This window comes from Zootermopsis nevadensis, unplaced genomic scaffold (genome assembly GCF_977971745.1).
Source record: "Zootermopsis nevadensis isolate Lab colony 2312 unplaced genomic scaffold, Znev_1.0 Znev_ptg000010l, whole genome shotgun sequence".
Lineage (NCBI taxonomy): Eukaryota > Metazoa > Arthropoda > Insecta > Blattodea > Termopsidae > Zootermopsis > Zootermopsis nevadensis.
Genome location: NW_028259142.1, coordinates 17097240 through 17113866, shown reverse-complemented (window position 1 = coordinate 17113866; position 16627 = coordinate 17097240). Strand labels below are relative to the sequence as shown.

The 16627-nt window shown below is 38.3% G+C and overlaps 2 protein-coding genes across 2 annotated transcripts; one reads left to right on the top strand and one right to left on the bottom strand.

The window, feature by feature from the left end:
- Positions 1-1810: 1810 nt before the first annotated feature.
- LOC110835825 (uncharacterized) lies at positions 1811-6331 on the top strand. Its single transcript, XM_022076445.2, has 2 exons — positions 1811-1971; positions 5532-6331. Exons 1-2 carry the CDS (start codon positions 1963-1965, stop codon positions 6141-6143), a joined length of 621 nt encoding a protein of 206 aa, XP_021932137.1. The 5' UTR covers positions 1811-1962; the 3' UTR covers positions 6144-6331.
- A 535-nt stretch (positions 6332-6866) lies between these two features.
- LOC110835824 (uncharacterized) lies at positions 6867-15804 on the bottom strand. Its single transcript, XM_022076444.2, has 3 exons — positions 15707-15804; positions 11995-12295; positions 6867-11468 (listed from the first exon to the last, which is right to left on the bottom strand). The coding sequence occupies exons 1-3, from the start codon at positions 15722-15724 to the stop codon at positions 8902-8904; spliced, it is 2886 nt and encodes a 961-aa protein (XP_021932136.1). The 5' UTR covers positions 15725-15804; the 3' UTR covers positions 6867-8901.
- Between the last annotated feature and the right edge of the window lie 823 nt (positions 15805-16627).

The following is a 16627-nucleotide window of genomic DNA, read 5'->3' as shown; positions in this document are numbered from 1 at the left end:
TTATATTGATTTAAAAATATCCTTTTTTCCCCAGCGTTTCTGCATCAGAAGATCATGAACAACTGGCCCAAATGGTACAAAGTTTCTCACATTTAAATTCAATGTCTTCTGATGGTTTTCAGAATAATACATCCGAAATTTTGAAAGAAACAAACATACACACAAAGACACAAAGGAAAGAAAGATTGGTGGATGGACAGATAGACAGGAAGAAAAAAGGAAGGAGGGAAAGAAAGAAAGAAAGAAAGAAAGAAAGAAAGAAAAAAGCTAATGAAAGAGTTTCTTGATTAGCTGTTTATACCACAGTTCAGACATGAAGTAATCGATAATTGGAGAGGTGGAGTCAAAGAGAAGGGAGGGACGTGGAGGGAGGCCGGTTTGTGGAAATCACGTGAACATCTTCCACTAGCGTTGTTTCAGTTTTATAAGCGTCTATGGAAATGACTTGAGCTCACTAGTTTAATCGCTCGAGTTCTATGCATAGCGGAGTCTCAAGGTTGTCTTTGGATCAGTGCTCCGAAGTTATTGGCACCGTGTTTCACCTTGAATTTATCTCATATATAAAAAACTTTTTTTTATAATCTTCATGGAGCCGTCGTTTTCTCAAGTATGATCCATCCATTCTTGATTTATATTGTTATCCTATATGAGCTTTTGAAATTAGGGCTGTTCCCATTTTATTCATGAATTTTCTGATTTCACGATAAAGATCAGTAAAACTCCGTTTGACATAAGTATACGTTTTAAATGATGGTGATGTTGATGATCACTTATAGAATATTATATTAAAAGAACTTCACCATGAACCTCGTCCTCTCTTGTGTAAAAATTTAAGAAGGATAGATGTTGAAACTCAGATCTACCAGCGTGGTACTTTAAATTTTGTGACAAAATAAATCTTTAAAATGCAGAAAATTAGGGTTGAAATTCACATGTGAGCGCTACCACAGTTACACTACACCTCTTTTTATATTTATAAATAAATGTTTTGGTAACGATATATCACTATGGACCGAATATTATGAGTGAGTGAGCCGTTCTTCTGTTTTGTATTAAGGAGGTCCCGGGTTCAAATCTGAGCCCGGAGACCGGCAACACTAACTGAGGATTTAAGTGTTTTTTCATTACCCTCTATGCCATGAAAACTTCCTTCCATGTACCTTCCAATTCATTAATCATCCACAGATGTATAGTCTAAGCTACTGACAGCGTCGTTAATTAAGCACAAATAACAATAATGCCATGTTACTGTGTACCTTCTGAAAGGAGATTCTGGTTACAAATATAGTATTGTAGACAGAATTTTATGCTGAAAAGAGAGCAGATACTTGTCTGTTTAAACTGAAAACAAATTAGCTAAATGGCACAACTTGTATGTTCAAAATCACGTGCCCATACTTAAGAAATTAAAATGGCGACTGTTGTTATTGCCAAGAGATAACCGATGCCATCAAAATTATAGTTTCTTTTTGTTTTCAAACCGGTACTATATTCTCTTTCTGCTGTTGTTGCTGAGGCGTCCACTTCAGAAGACGCACCAATCGAAGAAGAACACCACAACTGCCATGACCTTGAAGCTGAAGACAGACAATATATGGGACCATCAAGCGTCCTTCCCCTCTGCCCCTAACCGTTCCAAACTCAGATGTCTTTAACATTAAACGTTTAAATTATTGTCTACCTTCAAGCAGGCAGAAAAGTTCTCTGCCATGTTTGTTCTGGTAACCTAGTCAAGGGTCGGTAGAAGCAGGCGTGGTCATCTTGCTAAATGTAGGGTGGTGTCTGCTCTTTTTTTTTTACAAGAGGGCTTAGGGAGAGGGAGTGATATTTTTAGGGGAGGATTCTTTGGAAAAGTATAAAAGCTGAGGAGTTTACTTGTGTCTTTGTACAGCATCAGCAGACCTTCTTCTGGGCAATCGAACACTTACCGATTTCGTCAGTCACAGCTATAGACTATTCATCATGAAGGTGGTAAGTTACGATTCTCTTTTACCTCTACCGAAAACATTACGACATTTCACTGTTTGTACTTTAGTTTATTTTCGATAACATTAATACGTACAATAATATACAACAGGGTGGTCCAGAATAATTTTCCTGTTGGACCCAAGGGCCAAGAAACCCCTACTGTCACTATTTTCTCATTGTCGTTGTCTTTGATAATACTTATTGAGAAATGACAAATTATCATTGCATATGCTGAAATATAAATGTTATTTAAATGTGCACAAATTACTATAGAGTTGTATATTATTTCAAATTTGCTCCTGCAACAGCTTGTGTCTCTCACAATTTTTGCCTGGTAAACTTATACAAATTATTTTAACTCCGCTATCTTAACAGTTTGCATCTGATATAGTAACAATTTGTACCAGTAGAAGGTGCATCTTATGCTTTTAAAGTCAATGTCTTTAGTGAGAGCACTGAAGAGAATGTTCTTTTACCAGTGACGGAATATCAACTTCGAAAAATACGGGTTTATACTAATTGGTAACAAATTAATAAGTACTTTCCCGGGCCGCCAGTTTTACTACGCTGATATACAATATAGTCTAAATTTCTTTAACATCTACAATTTTTATTTAATGTATTTTTTCAGAATGGTGCAGTATGTGTTTAAAAGTACAAGGAACAATGAACTATGTAGTTGTATGTGTAGCTTATTTAAATTTAGCAACAACAGACATTTTTCTGCAATAAATTAACATAATGATTCTTGCAGTAGGCAAAATTGCGAAGAACATATTTGGAAACTGTTCGAAGTAAACTCTTATTCTAATCTTGTATTAAATATTTCACTTATTTTCAGTTTATGTATGATATTAAAATTATCCAAAAATAAAATGTGTAGCATGGTGTATATTTTGACCGGTACTGGGGTGAAGGTGTACAAGTCGTAAGAGTTCACCAAAGGATCAGCAGTTTTGGGCAATTCTTACAATTACGTTTTTCTATATTTCCAAAAATTTATATTGATATGATTGTACAATTTACACCTAGTCATGAGGTTGAAGTGAAAGTTTTTTGAAATTGAAGGTAATATGAAGTATCAATCATACTTCTATTGTAATTTTTGAACTTATATCATTTTACCCTGGCACTGGGAATTTGTGCGGTTAATGAAACTTCTCTAAATAAAGAAAGCGGGATAATGAAAGATCAGTTTCTCCAACCACTGTTTTTGACCTTAATTAGAAAAATAATATGATCACGGTAGTGATGTCATGCAAAATCCATTATACTATTCAGTAAGTGGGTATCTCATCCACAGGACATTTTTGGATTTTGATTTGTCCTCACAAAGAGCAATGATAATTTTCGTGATTAATTGACTGTTATAGAAATTGAGTGTGTTTCCTTGGAGGATGGTAGCACCTACCCATTTTTAATATCATTTAAATAAGCTTCTAACACGCCTACTGGTTCTGTGATTCAAGGATTTGAGAAAATATTTTCTTCTTCAAAGTTATTGTAACCGGTAACAACTGAATAGAATTTCTTTTCAGTTGTTACATTAACAGTCTAAAAACATCACAGATGAGTTTTGCATTAATAGTAATGTATTTGTACCACGACGATATGTCACATAGAATACAGAAAACATTTAGTCATTTGTTATGGACTCTGTGAGTAGTCGTCTCTGTCTTCCCAATCACTCACTGAATAGGTAATAAACTGTGTATTGACATTGACATGATGACTTGAATTAGATAGAAAATATTGTATCTATCTAATTCTGCCATGTAGGGCCAGTTTTCAAAATTCCATAGTTAGACAGCTGATAAAAAATACAAAATTTTATGTCACCAAAAAATTACAAGTACAGGCAACTCTCGGTTTACGAACGCTCAATTTACGAACATTCGCTATAACGAACGTCACAATTCATTCAAAATTTCTTAAATTCGCCAATAGATGGAGTTCCTTATAAAACGAAATTCCAAGGTATAGCGAACATAATTGCAACATTTAAATAAATAGACTTTTAAAAATGTATCTATTACAATAATTATCAGAAAATTACTACTTGATATTTATAATGAACCGTTCTTGGATATTAAAACTAATCTAGCCAGTAAAAGACGTTCTACATGCCAGAATATTTTCTCGCGGGAAAGAAATAGGTGATTCCCCCTTTGCCTAGGTTATCATAGACGGTCAATTGTAGTTCTGCATTTGGTGACTTTAAAATATATTTTTAAAAATTTAAGCGATCATGGGTCCACAGCGTAATAGTAGTGCTGGTACTGATAAAACATAACGCATACATACATTATAATAAAATTTATTATATAGACCATTCGTTGTTTAGTACACGGTTTTAATGCTTTAAAATGGGTGCTAACGTATACGTATCGTAATAGCTCAGGAATGCAAGATACACATAACGAGCAGAAACGTATAACGAACAACGTCTTGGAACGGAACTCGTTCGTAAACCGAGAGTTGCCTGTACCATTTTTACAAAAGTCCCATAATTTAATCCGGTCCAAACCCTAGACCCCATTTTTCTAAGTTCCATTAATATTTTATCCTCCCATTTGCATATGCCTCTCTGTAATATTGTTGTGATGATGAAATAAAGATTAATGTGATGGATAGGACAAACACTTTTCAGGGAGATAAAGAGAAGTGCATTCAATACTTTCGTCTGAAAAAAATTGTTCGAAGGTTTTAACTATGAGAATTAGTGGTAGATGGAAGAATGATGTTAAAATGGCACATCTAGATATGTAATATTTAAAAATGTGGACTAGATGTAGTTGGTTTAAAAATAATGGACTTTTTTAACATGATGATGAATATTTTGTTTCCATAAAAGCAATTAATTTCTTCACTAGCTGAACAACTTTTGATTGTTCCATGTAGACTGTGTAACATGGAGTTTGTTACTAAATACCTGGCATGGATTCACAGATCACTGCTGAAGGAATTTCTTGTATTTTGAATATATTTATTTTGTACAGTCTATACACAAACGTTTGAAGTTTATTGGTGTTGTAAAAATTATATAATATTAAAACATTTTGTTGTGTAAAATATTATATTAGCGCTCTTAATCGTAAATACGATTTTACATTATATTTTTTAGCGCTTTTATTAAAACACAGATAAATATAACGTCTGACTACAATAAGCAACTTACCATGAAAATGGAAAGCTACAAACAGAACTACGGATCATTATAATATATTGCATCAAATATCTAATAGTTTTTAAAATATTTAAATTGATAAAAACCTAAAGACGACGGTATTACCCGTCGAAACATGTCGTTTTAATAAAAGCGCTAAAAATATAATGTAAAATCGTATTTACGATTAAGAGCGCTAATATAATATTTTACACAACAAAATGTTTTAATATTATATAATTTTTACAGCACCAATAAACTTCAAACATTTGTGTATAGACTGTACAAAATAAATATATTTAATCAAACACAAACATGACGCATATAAGATACAAATTGTATTTTGAAGTTAGTAAATTCTGCAGTTAGTTACCAAAGAACTGGCATGCTGTTACAGATCGCTACCATTCTGTGCCTTGTCGCTGCAGCCAATGCTGCTGCTGTGCTACCAGTGGAAACTTCTGTGGTCAAGTCTGATCGTGTGGGAGATAGCTTCTCATATAGCATTCTCCAGAATCAGGGTTATGCTTTGGGCGATCTTGCAGCTGTCTATCCATATGAGATTAAGAGCGACAAGATGAAACAAGTCGTCCCTGCCACTGCCTATGCTGCCCCTGTGGAGGTAAAATCCACTGATTACAAACATGTCCTCCCTGTGGCCCCACTGGATGAATACAAGCATATATTTCCTGTGTCTCCCATCCAGATGAAATCCACTGTTCTTTCTCCTGCCACTTACCTGTCAGCTGAGCCAATCAAGAATATCGAGCTCAATCGCTATGTGCAGCCCACTTATGTTTCTCCACTTAAGAACTTTGAGGTTAGGAGCTATGTCCAACCTGCGACCACCGTTGTTGCTGCTTCACCTCTTAAGAATGTTGGCTATGTTCAGCCTTCTCCTGCTTTCGGCTACACTCATGATGCCGCTGTACCCATCAGTTATGGTGCTAGTTTTTACCCCTATGCCACTTATTCCTATCCTCTCGTTAAGCCTGAGAAGGTTTATTAAAAAGGTTTTTTATTGAATCCTATAGTACCCCAATCTTCTGTCCTTTCCTTTTATTCTCTCATAATTCCAGTCATTTGTCTGAGTGATATTGATGACCCTGGCTACGACAAAGTAAATGATGAATGCATGGGATGTGTCGTTTTTGTAGCAAAACATATAAAATTATAAAATAGGTGTTTTATCACCAACTTCTGTTCTTGCATTCATTTGCACCCTTCATTATAATCATTTTCCTCATCCACTGATGTTTCTAGCAGCACAGATTCTCTTGCTATAAAACCTTCTCCATTATCTTTCTACCATGAATAATCCTCTCGCGTCTTTGCTCACTCTCTCCCTGTCATAGTTTGTATATCCTTCCTACAATACTTTACACTACCTCATTGTACTCTTTTGTGATATTATCGCATATTGGATGAATAGTAGAACTGTGACATTAGATAGTTGCCCAACCGAAAGAGAATGAGTATAATTATTCTCGTTTGTTTCCATTCCCGTTTATAATTTACAAAAACCTTAAAATTGAAATAGGTGGCTCTTAGTTTATGAAACACAAAGTTGAAAGCAGGAGTGGACTGTGCTCATAAGAAGGACGATGGGACGGGTTGCATATTAGGTACGTTCAGAAAATAATTCTCCTAATGAGATACTTTGTGTAACGAGATATTTATGTCTTTACATCAAGGAACAGAGGGGACCGATCGTCAAAATAATAACAGTCTGTTTAATAAAACAAAATATTTAATGACATTAATATTTCAATAACAAAACAATAATTCTGTTTCATACATGATCACAGATTAATTGCCCAATAAAAATGTGGTTATTACTTGCACTCTTACTTAGAGTACTAATTTTTTTATCATTTTTTTACATTGCATGAATTATAAGGATGTCACACATTGGTGTGTCACAATCTTTGTTAGTAAGGAGTGTTAGATCTTCAGTTTAAACTTTTTTTTAGACAGATAAATCAAAATCCATCATTTTCGCTGCAATACTCTTTATACTACACTTCATTGGACCCTTATACGTCACTGGGTCAGCTATTAAATTTTACTCCACGGTGTTGTATAGAAAGGAAAAAACATATTTATGAAAAAGGATGTATAGTTTTCCAAGTAAGTGAAAAGACGCTTCTTTAATTTTAACCCGTAAGACGAAACATAAGTAACATAATACTGAAAAGGAAAATTATACAAACAATTACGTTAGTGTAGAAAATTGTCTGTATTAATAATCATATACGGTTGAAAAAGGGACCATAGTTTCAGGGCTTACGAACTTGGAAATACAGCCTATGAAGAATGACTGAGGCAAGAAAGGGGAACATATAAACAATAATTTGAAATTGTAAATATACTAAAAGGTAGATTGTGAGTGGTTTATCTCTCGTTGGCTTCTTCTCTAGATAAATTCTTTTTCTTAACTGACCTTAAATTAAAAGAAAATTGTATTTATGCCCGAAAAAGAAACCGAAATGTCTATACAACAGCCTTATTCGTAATACCATTTGTAATTGCCTGTGTCATGTAGCATATGCCAGTTCAATTTACCTGGAAATTCGTGAGCAGGAACGTCAAGCTAATTTGGTCGATCCTGCTGCGCGTATAGTGAACATTTGTTGCGAACCGGGATTAAGTGGAATTATAGAGCAGAAGTAGAAAGAGTACAAGTTATCTTCGGATATAATAACTGAGATGGATGAACTTGCACTAACTACAGTACAGTGGAGTCATTCATTCACAAATGAAGTTTTGAATCACTTATTACTCTCTCTTCAGAATTTGTTTTAATTCATACTCATGGGCGTACCAGGTAATCATGAAAGTCGCAGTTCGTTCTGAGAGGCTTTAACGTGCGTGTTGATGTTCACGTAAATAACTAGTGGCGCTGAAAATATTTTAATCTTATATCAAATCTAAAACTTCTTGACGATGGTGAAGAGTCAATTGAATAAAAATTTTCTTGGATATTATCCATCGTCTAGTAAATATAAAACGTAAAACGACGTTTCGGAGATGGGACTCTATCTCCGTCTTCAGGTTCCTACACAGTTGGGCCCACTAGATAGAGCTAATCCATTTCTGTGTAGGAACCTGAAGACGGAGATAGAGTCCCATCTCCGAAACGTCGTTTTACGTTTTATATTTACTAGACGATGGATAATATCCAAGAAAATTTTTATTTTAATCTTGTTTAAAATTTATAGACAGCATGTCAATGTCTTTTAATCAGAATACCCTAAATTAAAATAAACCATATGCTAATTTTATCATTAGTTCTATTGCATTTTTAGACGCGAGCGTTGTAGTTTAATATGCAGATCGATTTCGAATAGATGCATCATACGAGAACAGCTGTTCATTTGGCAGTTGGTTGGATATCGAGATTGAAAGTAATTTACTTGTGGCAGTGAAATTAGGCAGTGATATTTCCGTTGAATTACGAGCTTCATGCAAGTTCAATTTACTCCTTTTTGTAATAATACTTTTCCATGACATGTAATTGTCTGTGCTGTTGTTCTTCCGTACACGCAATCATAGCATTATTTTGGTTGTTTAACTTTCACTACGTAAGATAATGTTACTCCTCCCACGAAGTAATTTGGATAATCAGTACCTTATAATTACAACTAACAACATTTACATTTGAAATTGTAAAATCTCTGTAGTGATATTAAAATATTCCGTCGTTGAACACAAGGTATATTGGCACGTTTAACATTTATCTCAGCAGCAGTGACAAAGTTGCAACCTCAGACTTTTGTATCGAAGATGTAACCAAACTTTCTTGGACTCTGCGGAGGCAAGTATTTTTGAAGATTAAAACTGGCCGTGCTCACATCCTGTGATTTGATGTGTGAGGATCTGGGACTTGCAGTCTGAACGTTGGATGCACCAAATCCTGACTCTGCTCCAGTTCTGCCAGCACTCACAGGTTCTGGAACGTGTTCACCTGAAACTACAAAGCCCTCATTATCCCTCGACGTGTAATGGACCCTCCTGCTAACGCCATCGCCTCCTAAGTAGGAGAAGCTTCCCACAACATTTCCCTGTGGGTCTGAGCTCTCTTGTTTCCTACTGCTGTCGGTCTCGTACTCGTAGGAATAAGATGCGTCTCCACTGCTCTGGCCGTCTTGGGACCTATCTACTGCGATTCCTTGGAAAACTGGCGACACCTGATAACCAATAGCACTGCTTCTTGAACCAGTGAGACCTTGTGTTGATGATGCCTGGTAACCAAAGGCACCAGTTGCTGAATCAATGGAGCCTGATGCTGGTATATGAGCCCCTTTCGCAATGAATCCTTTCCCAGCACCGGCTTCATAAACTACTTCCCGTGTTTTACCATCATCTTTACTGGTAAACGAATATCTTCCTCGTGTATTGCCCTGAGCGTCTGATGATTCTTCACGAGAATGATCTCCAGCGTTGAACGAGAAGGAATACGAGCCGTCAGAAGACTCTGGTATCGCCGCAATGCCAGAACCGGAGTATGGGCTTGAAGCTAATGGTTGGTTATATGACAAAACTAGTCTTGTAGCATCTGGCGCTGAGAAAGGTGCTAATGGACTCGCTGAAATGTGTGCGCCCTTAGCAACGAAACCAGTAGCTGCTCCCGCTTCGTAGTCCACACGGCGTGTTTGACCATCATCCTTTGTTTTCAACGCGAAGCTGCCATGCACGTTGTTTTGAGCGTCACCTGATTCTTGGCGACTTTGATCTGCGGTCTTATAGGAGAAGGAGTAGGACCCGTCACTTTGTGTTCCTGTAGAGGAAACGGGAGCATCGACACTGGCGGAGTAAGAGCTGGCAGAGGACTGTGAGGGGGAAGAGGAGTAACCACTTAGGATTCCAGAAGGAGATGGAGCCACAGGCAGGTGAGCTCCTTTAGCTATGAAGCCAGTTGCAGCACCTGCCTCGTAGTCTACGCGCCTGGTCTGACCGTCATTCTTAGCCGTAAAGGAGTAGGTTCCTTGAACATTATTCTGAGCATCAGCTGATTCTTGGCGACTGTGGTCACCAGCGTTGTATGAGAAAGAGTAAGAGCCATCGTTCTGAAGTCCAACTGGTGTTCGACTTCCAGCTTCTGATGAGTAGGATGTTACTGGCGTCTTGGAGAAAGGACCTAATGGCGTTGGTGCGCCTGAAGGAAGAACTTCAGCTATGAATCCTTTTCCAACTCCTGCAGTGTAGTCCACTTTCCTTTGGATTCCATCCTTTGCTACGAATGAGAATTGACCTTTGACATTACCTTGTGCATCAGAAATTTCTTGTCTAGATTGGTCGCCTGTATTATAAGAGAATGAATAAGACGCATCACCAGATGGTGCTTCTTCTCCTTCGGAACTTGATGAGGAGCCAGTGTAAGGGCTAGCAACTGAAGACTGTGAACTGAAGCCTTCCGTGAAGCTTCCAGCTGAAGATGATAGCGGATCGGGTGCAACTGGAAGGTGTGAACCCTTAGCTATAAATCCTGTAGCCGCGCCTGCTTCATAGTCAACCTTTCGTGTTTGTCCATCATCCTTGGCCTTAAAAGAGAAACTTCCGCGTACGTTGTTTTGGGTATCAGCAGATTCCTGCCTGGAACTGTCGCCAGTATTATATGAAAATGAATACGAACCGTCAGAACCAATGCCGCCTAGTGCCTCACTGCTACCGGGGGCAGACGAATAAGACGAAGGGCCTGTTTGGCCAAAAGACTGAAGACTTGACTGGCCGCGAGACGAATATCCCAATGACGCTGTACTTGCCGGCACCAAAGGGACCGGAAGGTGCTTTCCTGTGGCGACAAAGCCGGTTGCTGAACCTGCTGTATAGTCTACACGTCGAGTCTGCCCGTCGTCCTTTGCTTTGAACGAGTAACTGCCTCTCACGTTGTTCTGGGAATCGGCTGATTCTTCCCGGGATTGATCATTCGTGTTGAAGAAGAACGAGTAAGACCCGTCGTTGTTAAGTTTACTTGTGGTATCAGCAGCTTTCCCTCCAGAGTAGGATGACGATGCGAGAGGAGCATATGTTGTGGCAGAGACAGCACCGGTTCCTGCACCACTGTCGCTGCCGGTAACGACGAAGCCGGTGCCTTCGCCTGCGATGTAGCTCAAACCGTGGCTCCCACCAACCTGGCTGCTGTAGGAGTACTGACCACGGATGTTTCCTTTAACGTCGGAGGACTCAGTACGTTTGTAGTTGTCAGTGTCGATGGAGAAGGAGTAGGAGGCATCTGCATTGGCGTCGTAGTTGTCGTCACCCTGGCCACCGTCGGAGGCAAAGCCACCACTCGTGACGGGCGTCTTGAAACTTGCTACATTGTTCCCGGAACCTGTAGAAGGAACATGTTGCGTGTTCTGTTTAATGACGTTCTCTGAATTGATCAGAACTTACCATTAAGCTACAAAAGAACCATATTTATAAGATTTTCAGTTTGACTCGAATATCCTGCCCGAGATTCTTAATTGTTTTTCCCATTTCTCAGTCCGCCAAAGCAAATACCGAGATCGTAGAAACGTAAATCAGTATTTGAATTCTCCTTCCACTTATTCTTCAACCCACTGTGCACAGCTCTTCCTATCATTCGATGCTATATAATCTGAGGTACTGAAACCATTACGTGCCTGTCACATGTCCGTCTCTGGCTATTAGGCCTTCAGTGAATATAGTTCCGATATTTCGGAAATTGTCTTTATAACTTATGATGACATTGTGCGTTGATACATCTGATCTCCGAAGATGCTTTAATTACATTTAGTCACCTATTAAACTTTATATTTTGTATTGCTTAGGCTACGTCCATCACCATGACATGGTGACCGAAGATACGTCTAATGGAATTTGCTGGAAGTTCTTGCCTGCGAACCCCGCTCTACCAGCCACCGTCTGTCCCCCTCCCTGCCGGGGCAGGAACCCGGAGTCACCGGCCGTGTATGCGACTCTGACCCTCTTCCCTCCGTTGTCCACGTAGGAGTACTGGCCCTGCACCTGATTGCTCTGGTCGGCACTTACTACCGCGCTTTGGCCTTCCCCCGTGTCGTACCCGAACCTGTAGGCGCCGTCGTCTTCCAACAGGTAGTACTCTGCGCGACGACCCGCTGGGATTGCGGGCAGGTTTTCCCAGCCCAGCGCTGACACTGCCAGAACCAGTAGCATAACCTGGAAAGTACATTTTACTTAATGTTATATACTTATAAGGAAATTGACTGAATGAGAATAGCTTTCTATAATTTTCGGGATGTTTCTGATTTGACTGTTCTCCGGGACAAAGATTCTCTTGAGTTTTACTATTTTGTTTAGTCCTTTCAAGAACGTCTCTACAAAATCTGATAGTTGATTCAAAATTCGTTAGAAAAGCAGAAGCACAGACAAGATATTACTAGAATTATGCTAATATAATGACAAGTTAGGTAAGAAACCTTTGTTCCATCAGAAGGAAGAGGTTGTTTCCTCTTGATCTTGGCTCGTTTCTCAATGAGTGGAAGAGTACTTTTAACTACTTTCCCTCGCTTTCATATCCCACAGTGGATATCAGTACTTTCCTTTCTCCGTAGTTCCTTAATTGTCCGCTTGTGATGTAGAAATATCGTTGTTCGTTTTAGTAAATGGCTTGTATTTGCAGCTAATGTCTAAAACCGTATTTGAACTTTTGTCAATATATTCTTAATCGTATATTTAAACGTAAACAACCTGGAGACAAACTAATTCATTTATTACTTTCACAAATCCTTCGCGATGAAAACGGTGGAACCTGTTTCCGAATTTACTTTCTTTCCTGTATACCGCATACTCGCAGGTTGGTGTGGCGGCAACACTCTGCAGGAGTTACTATATTCGGATCTGAGCCCGTCCTGACTAAGAATTCTCGTGGTTTCCCTATTTCTCATGAAACAAGCCACGATCAGCTCTTGCCATATTCAGACCTAGTCATCGCCTATTATCATCTTCTATCATTCCGCGCTGTGTAGACTTAATACCTTCTGTTAAAATAGCGTCGTTAAATAAGGTAATTATTTTCACAGCTTTCCTAGCCAGATGGAAGTGGCAAAGTTGTTGACACAGACTTTATGTAGACTTCTGGGTTGTTATTCCGGAGGGACCTGTTGCCTTTGTCTTCAGCATATTAGGTTATGCTGTCTTTAAGAATGTAAGAATGATACACAACCTGTAGTCCGCGGGCTGAATTTTGCTTTTTTCTTTGCATATTATTCTTTCTTGACGTAAATTGCTGACAGTGATTTTGATGTAGCTTAGGTTGAAATCTTAAGAGATAAGGTTCTTGCATTCTCCTTGGTTTTATCACCGTAATATTATTCTGTGTGGTGAAAAGTGCAGTTAAAGAAACTCCTCGATAATACAATTTACAACAAACTCTTGTTTAGGTCCAGACATTGTCAAGAATTTATCTGATATAAAATTATATAAGTGGCCAACAGTTAACAACTGATTAGACAAATACCATGTGATAAGACAAAATGGGGGATTTTTAATCTGAATAGCATGATTTTTTTTAACCAAGATCGTAGTACGTTTAATATAATTTTTCGGTTTACAGGCTTTCATCATGATCCGGGATAGCTCAGTCAGTACAGTGACTAGCTACGGGCTGGACGGCCGGGGTTCGATCCCCGACAGGGGCAGAGGAGTTTTACTCTAGCCTCTGCGTCCAGACCGGCTCTGGGGCCCACCCAGCCTCCTCTACAATGGGTACCGGGGTCCTTTCCCGGGGGTAAAGCCGTCCGGGGCGTGATGCTGACCACTCACCCCCATCTAGTGCCGAGGTCAAGAAAGAGAGGAGCTATACCTCCTCTCACCCCAAACGCCTACATGGCGTATAGTGGGACAAACTTTACTTCTGATCAGATAGGGAACTGTTTGATTTTAAATACATTTCCCCGATAAAGGGCTTTGTAAAAGTGTGAAACTCACAACCACCGCCTCCGAAAGTCTGATGTAATGGGCGTGACTTAGGCTCGGAGGCACTAGGTTCGTACTTAGTTTTGACATTATGATTATTTACGTGTGCAGTTAAACAGCATTATCAAGGGACTTAAAATTAAACACATCCTACTAGAAGCAGGTTTTCCTTTTTAGACAGGATTTTACATTTGCTTTTGGTGAAAGTTCTGTCACCGACGGGAAACTGGGCGATCTAATTGAGAAAAAAGTAAATAACTAATTAGTCCCGATTTTTTGTCCTTTTCTTGCCATAAATGAAATTTGACAGCCTCACTCCCAACTTAGCTGGGATTCAGTTTTCTCCATCTTCAGTGTTCTATTTGTTTAGTCTCTCGTTTTCTCTTAGAAAGTCCTTGTACAGTGGTTTAAAAAAACAGTGTCTACTTGTTTACCAAATTCCGGCAGTTTTAGATCAATAATTTTACGTAAACATACTGCAGCGCGATCTAAGGCATGTAAGATATTGATTCACTCGAACATTACGATCACGGAGTCAAATCTCTATTAACCAATTGTATATGGTATTTGTTTAACCAGTTGTTATTCTGTTGGGCAGTTATATATTATATTAGAACGCTTGTAGGCAGAGGCCTTGCGAAGTGAAGGTCGCCCATCTACAATTATTAAACGAAATTAAAAAAATTAAACTTCCTTAATTAACATACAACGTAAGTTTATATCACCATCAGACTGAGAACGTCGTACATTTATGGCAGGCAGAAAAATAAATATACGAGCATGAAAGATGTAGAAATACATTAATTATGCATAGGCTTATACAAACGCGCGCGTGAGCGAGTGAGGGTTTATGACTGTCATCTTTATTACTTTAATTTTATAAAATCTAATTATCTTATGCTTGTTTTCTTGAATCAAGAGACAATAAATGAATGGACATTGATTTGCGGAAGGAATAAAATAGTTATTCGGCAAATTGAAGAAAAGACATGGCGATAAGTTCGAAGAGGTCTGAATGAAAATGAACAAATGGCAATCAGGGAGGCTGAAAGAGGTCCTTTTTATAACTGAGGACAATGACGATTGTAATACCAACTTAAGTATGAAATACTTTGAAATGTCGATTGCGTTTGAAAGAAATGTTTTCATATAAACATGTCGTTCGATATAATGCTGTACAGATTTATACATTTTAGGAGAATTGTGCTTCGATGTATAGATCCATACCTCTTGTGTTGTTAGATTTATCGAACTACTAAAAATAAATTAAATTTTAAATTAAGTAATATAGTGCTATACTTAACTATAAGTAATACAGAAACCATATTTCGACACATACACACCTGAATTGTTAGGTCGACTTTTTGCATAAAATTAGAGAAATTTAGAACTTGTAAACATTGTTTGATACAGTGTCAATGTTAAAAATAAGATGCATCGATTACTTCGAAACGATTATCTCCTTTCTTTAGATGCTTTACACTTCATCCAAGTTGCCATTTTCTAAGACGATTACCCAAGAAAATTTTATATGCATTCCTTGTTTCTCTCTCGTTTATTCATCCTTCCCCGTGTCTGAGTATTACGATGATTGTGTTTGTGTGTTACATTTAAAAAACTATGTAATTTTATCGAAGAACACTCTTTACTCACAGTGACGTAGGCGACCATGGTGGTGATGCCCGTTTAAGGATGATGATAACGTGTCTCACCTGCCTCCACTCTTGGCGCTCTGCTTTATATAGAGAAGCATAACACGGGATGCCCTTGTGTAGCGGAAGATGCAGTGATGGGATGACTGAATGAGGAAGGGGAAAGCGGAGACGGGACAGACATTAGCATACTGATTCTTTTTATTTTCACAAAGAGACAGTAAAATACGCGAATGACTTGGACGTGGGTTTGAAATAATGAGGGCTATTTGACTAGAAGTGAGGTACAAGAGAATTTTGTCATAGTTTTGAAATTTGCTAAAAATATATACCGGATATGGTCCCAAATATAATTCATTCGTTAATTATAGTGGCTTTGTGATGGAAGGTAGTATCTTACATAGAACATTTTGTTTTTAATTTGTATATAAGAAGCAAAAATATAATAATGGACTATGAAAGATATTAATATATTAAACGCAGTTGAAATTAAGTTACTGCGGAGTGCTAAGAAAGAACAGTGGTAGATAATTTATGGTATAAATATAGAGAAGAACCGAGGGTAGAAGCCACAACAGAAGTTTGTCAAATTAAGGATACAGTGGCATAGACGTCAGAGCGTCAGTAGTGAAGACGGAGAATAAAGAGCCCTTGTGAAGATCAACATGTTGGAGGGACCAAATGATGAATTGACGGAAAACAAAACTACACGCGCGTGTAAACACACAAAATAGAAGAATAGGGAGAAGTAACCGCCACGGTGGTCTAGTGGTCAGAACACTAGCCTTGTAATCCTGGGGTCCCGGGTTCAATTCCCGGTGGTGCTCAGATTTATAACTTGTGTTGGGCAAGACCGTGGTCTAGGTATCACGGAGTTTTCCTCCGGGGGATCCCCGGTTTCTCCGTGGCATCCCAACAATTA

Excerpts from the sequence above, each read along its gene's own strand:
- LOC110835824 (XM_022076444.2), bottom strand. Across the intron at positions 11,469-11,994 it reads TGGTAGAGCGGGGTTCGCAG|GTTCCGGGAACAATGTAGCA; the intron begins GCAAGAACTTCC and ends TTCCTTCTACAG.